The 14,906-nt window shown below is 45.9% G+C and overlaps 1 protein-coding gene across 2 annotated transcripts; it reads right to left on the bottom strand.

The window, feature by feature from the left end:
• Positions 1-583: 583 nt before the first annotated feature.
• LOC147197752 (tapasin-related protein-like) lies at positions 584-14,831 on the bottom strand. 2 transcript variants are annotated; one of them, XM_086125294.1, is made up of 9 exons: positions 14,538-14,831; positions 13,791-13,967; positions 13,439-13,714; positions 10,944-11,273; positions 4,125-4,472; positions 3,956-4,048; positions 3,838-3,857; positions 3,690-3,740; positions 584-1,086 (listed from the first exon to the last, which is right to left on the bottom strand). In XM_086125294.1, exons 1-8 carry the CDS (start codon positions 14,581-14,583, stop codon positions 3,726-3,728), a joined length of 1,305 nt encoding a protein of 434 aa, XP_085981420.1. In that variant the 5' UTR covers positions 14,584-14,831; the 3' UTR covers positions 584-1,086; positions 3,690-3,725. The 2 variants fall into 2 exon arrangements, with proteins under 2 accessions (XP_085981420.1, XP_085981419.1); XM_086125293.1 differs by lacking the exon at positions 584-1,086 and having other exon boundaries at positions 2,534-3,740.
• Between the last annotated feature and the right edge of the window lie 75 nt (positions 14,832-14,906).

The following is a 14,906-nucleotide window of genomic DNA, read 5'->3' as shown; positions in this document are numbered from 1 at the left end:
GTGCAAACCTGCTGCCAATGTGTTCATCAAGTTAGCCATGTACTTAAGGACTTCGTAAGCGCCAAGTCTTCGTCAGATTATTTACCTTGTTTGCTGCTCATGCTCAAGTCTTGTATTCTCTATATCTCGATCTCATCATTGTTGTTTTTGCTTTCTGGTCTCTCGTTTCTAAGTATTTTTATTATTTTGTCTTTTGATCTTGGTCTTGTTTTTCTATGGTGGAATTAGACTCTAGTCATTTTGTTTCATTTCTCAGATTTACTATTGCCTTGTCTTTACAAACGCTTTTGGGTTATGGATTGTTTTGCCCGGTTCTTTTTGACCCACGATTTCCGTTTATACTTTGTCGCTTTTGTGAAATAAATATTTTTGTATACATTCTGTTTGTGTCTATGTTTGTGGGATCCGATCGCCATTCTGTTTGTCCCCGAACTGTGCCAAGATCAACCGAGCCCTGCATTAAATATTGAAAATCTGCTAATACTTGATAAACAACATAGGGTTTGTAATCACCTATAGATGCCACAAAATGGTGAGAAAGTGCTTGAAACAGAGAGGATCATCAAAGAAGAACACACTCCGGTACATTATTCCATTCTGATGGATTTATTCATTGTTGCCTGTAACAATACAGAACTGACAGCAAGGCATCAATCACCATGCATCCGCATGTACAAAATCATGAATTTAACTGAATTCAGTAGTCAAATTATTTAAAAAACACCTTCACATGAGGCTCATTAATGGGAGCGATCATCAGCCTAAAAACACCTTGGCATGTTGTCATTCATTACAATACCAAAAGAAATCTGACGGTTTTGACTCCAGTATTGACAGTAATGAAAATAGAAGCAAGAAGGAACAAAAGTCTAGCTCATAGTTTCATATTGTTCGTGATGACAGATTTGGCCATGAGCTGCAAACTCTTTGTTTTGGTGTTTGGTTGTATGCCTTGACAAGATGATCAATAAGTTGTTGCATCATTTGATATTTTCTTTCCCACACAGATAAGAGCACTGCTCTGCTTTGTTTGTCTTCTATGAACACTGGAGATCCCGCCCGGGCTGCACACTTTGTCCCTCAGCCCTGCATGGAGACACTTAGTGCTGGCAACAGGCTAACACAAACATCTGCAATTGATCAACTCTTACGCTTGGTTTATTGCTCCGTTAAAGCTCCCACTAGAAGAGACAGTCAAGATATACGTTTTCCTAATTATTGTTCCCTCAGAATAAATACAGTTCATTCTGTTTCTCGCACACCCATAAATGAGGTATTAAAAGATGCCGTTAGGAGTGATTACTTTATTTAAAAAAGAAAATTCTGTGTGGTGAAACAGTTCTCAAATGAATTAACTGTCATATCTCCTGTCTGATTTTATTCACTAGCTTCTTGGTCTTGATTTTGGTGTTTTTGTGAAAAAGGTTCCATTGGAAAGCCTCATTCTCAAGAACTTTCACAAATACAAATTAGAGACTTGGAAGAGGTGGCGGGTCGTTTTAAATTCTTGCGGGAAATTTTCTGTGATTACATTTCATATCACCGCGGACTATGAGAAATATCCAATTGTGCAAATTCAACATATTTTTATTATTATTGTGTGAGCTCATCATAATAACAGAGACAGTAGCTGCAAATATTACATCGATTGATAGTAGGGTTGTCACATTCAACAATGTTTTTTAGAATTGATTCTGTTGATAAGTGCATCGAGCAATGGAATGACATTAAAACATAATTTGCTTTAAAGTCCATTGCCAAATCTTTTTTGCCCAGTTAACCGATTATTGTTGTGGATTTGCCATTGTTGAATGATTTTTAACAAAATGAAGCGATATCACCTGAGAGGGAGTGAGCTTTTACTCATCAACCTTTCAGAAACTGAGAGAAAAAAGCTACTAGTTGAGGTCACTTCAGGTTTGACATGTAAATTCAAGGTTTTTCAAACTACGGCTTCCGTAATATGTCAGACAATGGGGGGGAAAATGTTGAGCATTGTCCTCCAAAGTATAAACCAGATGTTTGCCTCATTGCAAAGCCTTATTTTGATTAAACACGAACGTCAAAAAATCAGTCTGCTTTCAAGAGACATCAACACATTTTCAGTGTTGAGAGGTTGAAATCAGAGGATTATCAATGTAGGGGTTGGTGAATTTGATGATCACTTATCAATTAATCGATGCTGACACCTCGAATTAATCGATTGGGTTCAGAAAATAGATGAATGGGTCGAAGGAATGACGGGCTGACGTCTCCCTCTGGTGGTCTGAGTTTTCCTGATTTTTCTCCACAGCATACGCCATATTTTTTGTTTGTATTTTTTTTTAGCCGGTGACGCAGTTATGATTAAGGCCCGCGAACTCTGCCGAGCAGATGTGCTTTGACTGTCAAAACGAACCCCAACAACACTGAAAGCGCATACCTGCGGAAATGCAAACATTTTCCCTCACGGCCAATGACGTTCATGATAAATGACAGTGGAAAAAACGATTACCGGTACCTCCCCTGACAACAACAATTCGGATACGCTACGTGAAAGTCATGTGTGGAAGCTTTTATTCATAATATAGCCTTGTGTTTCCCACCATTTCTGCGACAGTCAGTATTCTAATGAGGGAAGCTGTCTATTATATTCCTTGGAGAAGGCACATAAATGATCATTGAGGACAGATTATGTTGCGATAACACAGATGTTTTAGACACAAATCCAGCTAGACCAAGTGGACCCAAAGGATTATGTGTATTTATTTGATCGTAAAGAAGCGCATAAAGCAGACTTTTGGTGTGTTTATTTAACCAAGTTAAGGTGTTTTACATATTATCCCTTGGGGAACAATTGTGACGCTGCGTTGATAATAGCACACACCAACAAGCATTTTGCACAGAGGAAAGGCAAAAGATCGTGACAAATAAAACGCGTCCTTACGAGCAATCAGGACCACGGCGGAAATAAATCAATTCTCGTCAGTAGGAACTGCATTCGACAAAATAGTTTTACAGCATTAGCATCTGCCTAGTAGTTTTTACACAACTAATTTGACTGAAAAAATATATATATATATAGGTACGTGGTACCACTCGTGGTACAGCGGCTCTCTCTAGTGGTATATAAAATAATGACTTCAGTTTCGTTTAATGTCTTAAGTTAAAACATTTGAATGAAAACTTTCAAGTGTTTGTATTCAAACATTAATTTGGGCACATTTTCTATTGAACATTTATGTGCAGTACATTTGAATTAAATTAATATTAAAGACCATTTTTTATCTTCCTATTTTAGATGCAGTCTTAATTTTCAAACTGCATAATATTTTATTGAATAACATTATGAAAAATGCTTTTTAGAAATACAAGCTGTTTTTTCTTTTGATGAACACCTGGGCCTTCTGTACACCGCGAAAAATGGTTACGGTACATGTTTTTTTTTTCCAAGTAGATGCATTGTCTACTTAAAAAAATGTATTTGAATTCAGAGGATTTTATGGCCTGCAAAAACTGGACGAAATAAAATTGAGTAAATTCAACAAAAAACGTTTTTTTCTGTGTATGTTAGTGTTAGTTTGAATTGTGGCACTTGGAGTGCTCTAAACGAAAAGATGAACTGCTTTTCCTTTTTTCGTCGCGGTAATCTCCCAATGAAAAATTCTTTTTCAAAATGCCATTGCTTGAATGAGGAGGAAATGCTTTGCCTGCTTCTGCATGTTCTTCTCTGTCATGACGTACAATCAGTATGGCTTTTTCTGCACAGAACAGAGACACAACCGCAGATTCACATGAAAACATTGCTCTGTTATTGTCATTTGATCGCTCAGAAGTATATTCAGAATCTAGTCTTACCCGCAATGAGTATTTTCGAGCTGCAGAGAAGGGAAAAAAAAAGTCACTCCTTTTAATGTCTTTTGGGACATTTTTAGTAACTTAGGGCGATGAAGCTGACGAGACGATGAACACTCACCTTGGTGGAGGTGTCTTAGCATAAAACACAGGACAGACACCAGTATGACCAAAACGCCGCAAACAGTGAGCATGAAGAACCAGCTGGTAGGTTCTGAAGGACAAAATAGAGACATGGTGATGTTCTTCTGCTGCCACAGTCGTGCAGTTGCATGATTCATGTGGCTCACCTTCAACGATAAGAACGAAACGTTTTTTAATGGGCATTCGCAGAGACTGATGGGAGACTGTGCACGTAAACTGATTCCCTGAGCGTGTGTGCGAAGCCTGGAGGTAGAAGAAACCCGACAGCGAGTAGGTCTTGTCCATGTTGTTTTTGTGACTGGAGAGCAGGACATTATCGAGCGCCTTCGGGAGAGGAGCGCCGACCCTCTGGCCCGAAGATGTCAGGTCCTGCTCGTACCAGGCAATGTCCACATCCAGCGGGTAGTAGTTGTCTGCAGCGCAAACCACCTTCTTCAGCTCACCATCTTGCAATGTCAGTGTGTGACCAACACTGAGGGACACCTGGGGAGACTCTGGGAATATGCAATGCAGTGTGAACATAGCTTCGCGGGGACTTGGGTTGCAGCTTACCAAAAATGTTTCTGATACTCAACATTTTATTTTAAAGCAGCAAAATACAGTAACGCTATCTGGAAAATCCCTGGATGACATAATTGAGTGGTCTATGTTGGTGAACAGCCTGTCTGTCATTTGACTGTTTGATATTGGTGGTCTAGAAGGGTTTCATATACTATACAAATCGTAACTGTAATTATCACTTGACTTTGGCCTAGCCATTTTATTTATTCATTCATTCAATTTCCGATCTGCTTTATCCTCACAAAGGTTGCGGTGGGTGCTGGAGCCCATCTCAGCCATCTCCGGGCAGTAGGCGGGGGACACCCTGAACCGGTTGCCAGCCAATTGCAAGGCACACACAGACGAACAACCGTCCATGCTCACACTCACACCGAGGGACAATTTAAGAGTGTTCAATCAGCCTGCCATGCATGTTTTTGAAATGTGGGAGGAAATCGGAGCCCCTGGAGAAAACCCACACAGGCCCGGGGAGAACATGCAAACTCCACACAGGGATCTGGAATTTAACCCGGTACCTCTGCACTGTGAGGCTGACGCGCTATCCACTGGCCCACTGGGCTGCCCTCCATTTTATTTACCGGTATTCAAACAATAATGGATTATGGCCCAAAACAAACCCATCCATACATTTTCAGATCCGCTTGTGCTCAGAAGGGGCATGCTGGAGCCTATCCCAGGCTGTCTTTGGGCAGTAGGCAGGGTACACACTGAACTGGTTGCCAGTCCATCGCAGGGCACTGTCATGATCCGTATTCGGCAGCAGGTGGCACGCGTTCACTTCTGTCGCCTGCACACCTGCTGCCTATTTGCCAGAGATTGCACCTGCTATATCTAGGCGCTCCGACAGTCAAATCACTGCCGGAGTATTGCATGCCGTGCCACTGCTGTTGCCTATGATTGCCATTCTTATTCGATACCATTCGCTGTTGGTTAAATCTTCGTCGTCCCAAAGGACTCATTATATTAGCGTACGTGAACTAGTACTTGTCTTAAACATATTTCCCTTGCCATTTTTTGCAAGCGTTTTCTGTTGTCGCGTTTTCTTATTTCCTGGTTCTCGTTTTCACCAGCGCTTTCTGTTGTTTATTTGACGGGGTTTTGTTTGTAATAAATATTTTTGTTTTGACGAAGTCCTTGTCGGTGTCTGCTCCTTCGGGGATCCACTTATTCTCTGTTACGTACGAAGCAGTTCCCTTTTCCTGCTTCGTGCGTAACGTGACAGAATACTCCGGCCACCATGGATCCCGCAGACATTGGGAAGGTTTTGTCGGCTCTGTCCCGTCAAGAGCAGCTTAGGAGTCAGCAGGACCGAGCCATTTCAGAGCTCCGCGGCGCGGTTTCCATGCTGGCTCACAAGTTCGATGATTACGAACCTCGCGTAGTCAAATTAGAAGGGCGGAGAGCACCTACCCCGGAGCTTCGACATGTTACCCTGGAGGTACCCGTCCAGTCTCCTCCATTTAGTAGGGAACCAATGCTTCCCCACCCTCCACGTTATGGAGGCGAACATGGTCAGTGCGGGCACTTCCTCCACCAGTGCTCGCTCGTTTTTGACCTGCAGCCTTCCGTCTATGTCAGTGATGACGCGAAGGTCGCATATATCATGAGCCTATTGGCTGGTCGGGCGGCGTCATGGGCAATTGCAGTGAGCGAAGCACAACCGAGCCTCCGGTCTTCCTTCCCCGGCTTCGTGGCGGCATTTCGCCGTGTGTTCCATCATCCCGTGCGGGGAAGAGAGGCTGAGGGCAGGCTATTAGAGCTCCGCCAAGGGAGACAATCCGTGGCGGACTACTCGATTGACTTTCGCATTTTGGCCGCCCAAAGTGGCTATGGCGACCGGGCGCTGTGTGGCTTGTTTCGTCGCGGACTTAACAATACACTTAAAGACGAACTGGCCACCCGCGACAACAGTTCCAACCTAGAGGAGTTGATCGATCTCTCTCTGCTCCTGGACAACCGCCTGAGAGAGAGGAGCCGGGAGCACGGAAGCAGTTGGTTCCCGTTCCAGCATACAGCGGACCAAGGTGCATCCAGCGAGATCACTCGGACAGCTGGTTCCGGGGACCACCCCAGCGCCCGGAGGGCTGCCGCCAGGGAGGAGCCGACGCAGCTGGGGGGCGGAAGTTCCAGTCCGGAGGAGAGACGGCGTCGGTTCGTGGACCAGGCGTGTTCCAACCGTGGTCTACAAGGACATCGAGCCGCATCCTGCCCATCGGAATCCCAACCGACTACGCCCGTCGAGTACTGTGAGTCACAACCCCGCGCCGAATCTCGAGAGCCTCAGAGAGTCGACTCTCGGCCGGGACACCCCAGAAGACTTGAACTCGAGGGGGAGATCTACGGGGCGTCTCGGGCGCGACAGATCAGGGCTCTGATAGACTCGGGTGCCGACGACTGCTTTCTGGACACCGACATTGCCTCAGAGATAGGCTGTTTGACCGAGGAATTAGCCGAAAAGAAACGGGTTCACGATCTCGATGGGCGCCTTCTGGCAGTGGTAACCCGGATCACAGAACCGCTTAAGCTCAGGTTGTCAGGGAATCATGTAGAGCACAGACGGTTTTATTTAATGCATTCCCGAGCCGTTCCGGTTATTCTCGGCTTGCCCTGGCTCAAGACACACGACCCAATTATATCATGGAACCGCCCGGCCATAGAAATATGGAGTCCGTTTTGTCACGAGCATTGTTTGCGGTCGGCCGTAGGGGGGCATACGCGTGTCTGTAACGATGCCCCTGAAGTCATCTGCCTTGACCGGGTGCCTAGTTACTATCACGATCTGAAACAGGTTTTTAGCAAGGATCGCGCCCGATCTTTGCCTCCGCACCGTCCGTACGACTGTGCCATAGACCTGCAGGTGGGCGTCCCGCTGCCGAGCTCCCGATTATATCAGGTGTCTCGTCCAGAACAAGAGGCATTGAGGGACTATATTAATAGCTCGCTCGCTGCAGGTCTCATCAGACCATCACGATCACCGTTAGGTGCCGGGTTCTTCTTCGTAGAGAAGAAGGACAAGTCGTTACGGCCGTGTGTGGATTATCGTGGGCTAAATGACATTACAATTAAGAATAAATACCCACTTCCGTTGTTAGATTCCGCCTTCGCTCCCTTACAATCTGCCACCATTTTCTCAAAATTAGACTTGCGTAGTGCGTACCATCTGGTTCGCGTGCGAGAAGGGGATGAGTGGAAGACGGCTTTTAAGACCCCATTAGGCCATTTTGAATATTTGGTCATGCCTTTCGGTTTGACTAATGCTCCCGCTATCTTCCAGAGTCTGGTCAACGACGTGTTGAGGGACATGCTGAATGTATTTTGTTTCGTTTACCTCGATGATATTTTGATTTTCTCCCGGTCAGTACAGGAGCACAAACAGCACGTCAGGCTCGTTTTACAACGGTTATTAGAGAACAGGCTCTTCGTCAAGGCAGAGAAGTGTGAGTTCCATGTACAAGCCATCTCGTTCCTGGGATTTGTCATTGAGCAGGGTAAGCTGAGAGCCGACCCCGTAAAGACCAGGGCGGTGGTGGAGTGGCCTACGCCCACCAGCCGCAAGGAACTACAACGCTTCTTGGGGTTTGCCAACTTTTACAGAAGATTCATCCGTAACTATAGCCAACAGGCTCTTCCGTTAACCAGGTTGACTTCTGTTAAGCTCCCGTTCAAATGGGACCCGGACGCAGACACAGCGTTCGCGAACCTAAAGAAAGCCTTCACCAATCCACCTGTACTGCAGCATCCTGATCCTGACCACCCGTTTGTCGTAGAGGTGGACGCCTCGGATTCAGGAGTGGGGGCAGTTTTGTCTCAACGTTCTCCGGTTGACCAGAAGCTGCACCCCTGCGCCTTTTTCTCTCGTCGTCTCAGCGCCGCCGAGGCGAATTACGACGTGGGAAACCGTGAACTTTTAGCTGTAGTTGCAGCACTACAGGAATGGAGACACTGGCTCGAGGGGACCAAAGAACCCTTCACTGTTTTTACGGACCATAAAAACCTGGAGTACATTCGGTCCGCTAAAAGACTAAATTCGCGACAGGCCCGGTGGGCGCTTCTGTTAACGCGATTTAATTTCACCCTCACATATTGTCCCGGATCCAAGAACACCAAGCCTGACGCCCTCTCCCGCCTCCACGATCCCGCGGAAAAGGATCCCACGCCAGGAGCAATCCTTTCGGACCATTGCATTCTGGGGGCTTTGAGGTGGGAGATCGAGCGGAGGATTCAGGAGGCTCAAGACGGGGCCCAAGTTCCGGCTGAATGTCCCGCAGGGAAGCTATTTGTGCCTCCATCACTGCGGTCGGAGGTGTTGCAGTGGGGGCACGTGTCCAAGGTGGCTTGCCACCCCGGAGTGACCCGGACATTACATCTCGTCTCCCAGCGGTTCTGGTGGCCTGAGCAACGGAAGGATGTCATGGAATACATCAACGCCTGTTCCGCCTGCGCCTGCGGCAAGGCCTCGCGTCGGCCTCCGGCTGGATTGCTCCAACCTCTACCCATTCCTCCTCGACCTTGGTCCCACATCGCCCTAGACTTCGTCACGGGTCTTCCTCCGTCCCGTGGGCGGTCCGTCATTCTAACCATTGTGGACCGCTTCTCTAAATCGGCCCACTTTATCCCGCTGTCCAAGTTGCCGTCGGCATTGGAGACCGCCGACCTCCTCGTGAAGCATGTTTTCCGTCTCCATGGCATCCCGCTGGACATTGTATCCGACCGGGGGCCCCAGTTCGTGTCCAAGGTGTGGAAGCGGTTCTGCCGGTCCCTGGGGGCCACGGCGAGTTTGACGTCGGGATACCACCCGCAGTCCAATGGACAGGCGGAGCGCGCTAACCAGGATCTGGGGGCGGCCCTCCGTTGCGTGTGTCTCCACCGTCCCTCGTCCTGGGCTGACCACTTACCTTGGGTGGAGTATGCGCACAACACCCTCGTCTCTTCAGCTACTGGGCGGTCCCCTTTCATGACGGCCTACGGATACCAACCACCGCTGTTCCCGTCCCAGGAGGGTCAGGTGGAGGTTCCGTCGGTGCAGTTCCACCTCAAACGGGCTCATCGCGTGTGGAAGGAGGCCAGGGCCGCATTGTCCCGCACCGCGTCCAGGAACCGGCAGATCGCGGACCGTCGGCGACGCCCGGCGCCGACCTATGTGGTGGGGCAGAAAGTGTGGCTGGCTACGAGGGACCTGCGCCTGGCCGGCACGTCTGCCAAGTTGGGGCCACGGTTCACCGGACCGTTTGTGGTGGACTCCGTCGTCGGCCCCGTCACAGTCAAGCTCCGGTTGCCGGCCTCAATGAAGGTTCACCCCGTGTTCCACGTCTCGCTGATCAAGCCGGTAGCGACCAGTCCCTTGGCTCCGTCTCCCACCCCGCCTCCTCCTCCGCGGGTTGTCGACGGTGACCCCGTGTACACTGTGCGGGCCATCCTGGACTCTCGGCGCAGGGGTAAGGGGTTCCAGTATCTGGTCGACTGGGAGGGCTATGGGCCAGAGGATCGGCAATGGGTCCCCCGCTCCTGGATCTTAGATCCGTCCCTGATTCGTGACTTCCACGCTTCTCACCCGTCCAAACCGGGTGGGCCGCCGGGAGGCGTCCGTTGAGGGGGGGGTACTGTCATGATCCGTATTCGGCAGCAGGTGGCACGCGTTCACTTCTGTCGCCTGCACACCTGCTGCCTATTTGCCAGAGATTGCACCTGCTATATCTAGGCGCTCCGACAGTCAAATCACTGCCGGAGTATTGCATGCCGTGCCACTGCTGTTGCCTATGATTGCCATTCTTATTCGATACCATTCGCTGTTGGTTAAATCTTCGTCGTCCCAAAGGACTCATTATATTAGCGTACGTGAACTAGTACTTGTCTTAAACATATTTCCCTTGCCATTTTTTGCAAGCGTTTTCTGTTGTCGCGTTTTCTTATTTCCTGGTTCTCGTTTTCACCAGCGCTTTCTGTTGTTTATTTGACGGGGTTTTGTTTGTAATAAATATTTTTGTTTTGACGAAGTCCTTGTCGGTGTCTGCTCCTTCGGGGATCCACTTATTCTCTGTTACGTACAAAGCAGTTCCCTTTTCCTGCTTCGTGCGTAACGTGACAGGCACACATAGACGAACAACCACCCGCGCTCACACTCACACCAAGGGACAATTTAGAATGTTCCATTAGCCTGCCATGCATGATTTTGAAATGTGGGAAGAAACCGGTGCACCCGGAGAAAATCCACGCAGGCACGGGGAGGACATGCAAAGTCGACACAAGAAAGCTAGAGCTGGAATCGAACCCCGCACCTCTACACTGTGAGACTGACGCGCTAACCAGTCGACAGCCAGGCCACTCCAAAACAAATCCAAAGCATTTAAAATATTCCACACCCAAACAATGTGAATGTAGCCCTTGTGTTTTTGATGGTTCCTCACCTTGTATTTGTAGACTTATTTCAAGGCTGGAAGACAGGGAAAACACTGACACGGAGCACACGTATGTGCCCGCGTGTTTGACTTCAGTGAAGGGGAGAGTGTAAGAAAGGTCACCGCCCGCTAGCTTCCTCAGGTCAACTCCCTTCCCCTCACTTTTACCAGAGTGGCTGTCATGACCGAAGAGATTGCGTTGCTCGCCATGGTACTGCTGGTACCACTGCACGCTCACGTTTGGGCTCTTGTGACCGACAGCAAATTTGCAGTGGAGCTTTTTCTGGAAACCCAGGCCTATTGTCACCGTTGGAGTTTGTGTTTTCATGATCACTGCCACTGTAAACACATATGTGACAGGTCATTAGGTTAAGAACACAGCCTCTAATAAGGTCAAAGTTTGACATTGTAGAGCGATAGATATTGATCTTACTTCTGGTAATCAAAAGAAGACAGTTGAAGAAGAGATTTCCTAATTGACATGTGCATTCGCCAACACACACTCAAACAGAGCTTTGCGCAGCCGTTATAAAACGAAGATAATACCAAAAGCATAGTTAAGTAATGACTAAACGAAGGAAGAAAGAGCCAAGCAAGACCTCTAAGGATATTTAGCCCCTTGTGGATGTGTGCCCATGAGGTTTGTGTGCTTTTTTTGTCGTATGAATTGTCTTCATCACTTTTGTCTCTCATTTATTTCTTTGTAATGCCATTTGTATTTATATGTTTCATGTCTGTGTTATTGACCAGTTCTCATTGTTACAGCTGCAGTGGTTTTGAAGTCTCGATATAAATAAAGCATTATAAAGTATTATATTGTATTCCCTTTAGCATAGCTCCATCTAATGAATGCATAGCGCAACCGCAGCCACTATTGTAGCTTCCATTCTATGCCCTTTATAGTGCAGTGCGCCCAATATATGAAAACCGTTTTAAAATAGGCCATTTGTTGAAGGTGCGCCTTATAACCCGAGACACCGTATAGTGAAGAAAATATGTTTTTTTTTAAAGGGAGATTGGTAACAAAAACACTTGCAATATCTTATATTTTAGTGTTATTAAAAGTGAAGACAATTTACAAAAAACATCAAGTCAAGGCACATGATTTGCCTCGCTTCTACGGGATGGATTTGAGTTTGACACCCATCATCTAGTTCTATCGACAAATTATTCAGTTAAGCCTTTTCTTCATGTTTTTGTACTTGAAATTTGAACTTTGTTGTTAAGATCAACAAATACTAGAGCAGTGTTTTTCAACCCGTGTGCCGTGGCACACTGGTGTGCCGCGAGACATTGTCAGGTGTGCCGTGGGAAAATATTCAATTTGTATGCCTGTGCGGTCTTTCGCCCAGAAAGTAATCATGTAGTACCATCCCATACCGCTAGGGAGCAGCAACAGCTAGCCAATTGCCTTGTGTTTTGACGAGAGACAAGTGAATTTGTGACGCATGAATGCAGGACGACGGTGAAACAATAAATATGAAAGATGATAAAATACTGTTTTCTTTGTGTTCATTTGATTCCAATTCAAACTGTTATAACGTCATTCTTCAGTGTTAAAAAAGGTTATAGTAACAATATAACACGTTAATTGTTCAAATAAGCGGGGGGGGGGGGGGGGGGGGTTCAATATTTTCAGCTAGTGGTGTGCCGCGAGATTTTTTTTCAATGAAAGAAGTGTGCCTTGGCTCAAAAAAGTTTGAAAAACACTGTACTAGAGGACAAGGTGTTTTAAAATAGTAACATGTCTTGCCAATAATTTACATCTTTTTGTAAGTGTTAAGTGACCAATATAAAAGTCATTTTTTATTATATACTAGTATAGATTATTTAATTAATTTGCCAATTAATCAGTAATCAGAATGTTTTTCTGCAAAATAACAATATCTGCATCAGCCTCAGAAAATCCATATTGGTTGGGCCCTACCAAGGTTTACTCTGGCCAACCAGTCAGGGGAAAGAAAATACCGGTACAGTAATATAGCTACAGTGTATTGCTCCAGAAACTGAAATCTGATTGAACAAAAAAGTCCAACATTGGCAGCAGTTCAGCCAAAAGAAACGCTACAAAATGAAGAGCATATACTGTTGGAAATAAATTAATAACGTTTGGTGGAGCAAATACTAGAATTTTGGTAATACCATAGCCGTGCCGACCCACCACTGTATCCAAACAAAAAAAGCAAACACAGCAATTTTCCACCCAAAAATATTCCGTTGTTTAACACATGCCACTTATATCTGCCACCCAGTTTTGTTGAATGCATTTTTTCTTGTATTATAAAAGCTGACACTTAAGTTGTTACGCATCAGTCTAATTAGAATATTGTGGGAGGTTGCATCTCTGTGAAAGTGCACAGTAACAGCACTCATGTCTGTGTAAACGGCAGTGGCGGATAAAATGCAGCATCTTCATTTACAGTTATGGCATGTCAATTTTGCAAGTATTTGAAGTGGAATGATAATCTGTAACATCACAGTTAGATGTCAACTTGCACTGATACCTTTAGTAATGAGGGTCTGTCTGTCCTCAATAGCAGGCCAATTGGTGAGATCCTGTTGTCCAGAGGGAGGGGGCTCACATGGATATCTGAGGACTCCAGAGACAGTGAACAAGCCTTTGGTGTGTGTCAGGGTGATGGTGAACCAACAGTTGTACTCATGAGATGTCTGGTCCGGCCAGTTCACATCTACACCCTTGGTGTTGGATCTATGAATGTCACAATCCACAAGATCTGCTTCCATGTCCTTCAAATAGTACCGCTGGTCCAGTATGGAGACTTGATAGAGAGCACAACAACTGAGTCAAGTGGTGCCTTGCAGTGTGGATTACTGACACGCCAAAAAGGCCCTCACCAATGACAAGGAAAGTGATGGCACGAGGGTTCACAGGACTGTCTCCTAGCTCACCAAACTGCAGAATGCTGGATCTTTTCAGGAGCTGAACGTCACGCGCACCCTCGTTATTGACTTGCACAATATAGTCACTGAAAAGGCAGGGCAGCCATGTAAGAGGATTAGCATGCTGGATACCTGCAAAAAAAACAACAAAAAACCATTAGTTTTTAAAGAAAACAGCTTAGTGTGACATCATAGAGTGGTGGCGACACTTTGTCTTATTATGACAATTCAGAGCATGAGTACAATTACTGTGTAATAATAATACTATAAGCGTTTTTTCCCCACAACTGCCATCCATTATTTAATGACATTTTTACACACTACTAAGACAACCTTTGACATATTAGTAGGACACCTCCATATTACTACAGGTATAGTGAGGAGACGCTGTACACAAGTTGATATCTCATCTGCATGCTAGTAGAATTGTTACCAGTGAAGCGCTAGAAATATCTACTACAATGGCATATCCATAAGACCAAGTAGCACACAGTTGTCAGTGGGAACATAAAGTTGTTTTCTTTCTTAGTATGACAAAAGCTGCAAGGACAAAGAGTGTACTTGTACGTGGACGATGGATATCAAGGATAAATAAATGTTCGAAAGCATAATTTCAACATACATGACAGTTGCACACGTTCTTGCAGATTAAAAATTAAAATGTCTTTCTTGAGTAAAAACTCAAAATGTTGACTGACTTACCCACACATAGAAATAAGAATAAAGTTAATAACTTGAGCAAACGCATGATTGTTGAGGTAAGACGTGGTCGACTTGTTTATCGAGCACCAAGTATCGGTTCACTTTCACTTTCAATTTCAAGAAAAAAACAACGCCGTGCAAAAACTGCAGGGTGGCGTTTTGGACGAACATTTAGCTTGGTTATTGTGCAGTATTCGAAATAAATTGATATACCGGCACGTTTAAAATGAAAACATGCACAGAGACCGTAAAATCTACGGATACGACTGACGCAGTACTTTCGTTTCGGTTGTCTTCGATGTAGTACTCAAACAAGTCGTAGGGTAGCGCTGTAGGCGCGGGGTAGCACATGGAATCGTTTCCTGTCAG

The sequence above is a fragment of the Hippocampus guttulatus genome, chromosome 12 (genome assembly GCF_054856545.1).
Source record: "Hippocampus guttulatus isolate MCC_2025c chromosome 12, RoL_Hgut_1.0, whole genome shotgun sequence".
NCBI classification, from domain to species: Eukaryota; Metazoa; Chordata; class Actinopteri; order Syngnathiformes; family Syngnathidae; genus Hippocampus; species Hippocampus guttulatus.
Note: the sequence above shows the minus strand (reverse complement) of the source record. Positions and strands in the feature narration are given on the sequence as shown.

Coding starts and splice junctions, on each gene's coding strand:
- LOC147197752 (XM_086125294.1), bottom strand. CDS start 14,583: ATGCGTTTGCTCAAGTTATTAACTTTATTCTTATTTCTATGTGTGG. Junction 13,715..13,790: donor CATCACTTTCCTTGTCATTG/GTGAGGGCCTTT, acceptor CTCTCTATCAAG/TCTCCATACTGGACCAGCGG. Junction 4,473..10,943: donor AATAAGTCTACAAATACAAG/GTGAGGAACCAT, acceptor GCATATTCCCAG/AGTCTCCCCAGGTGTCCCTC.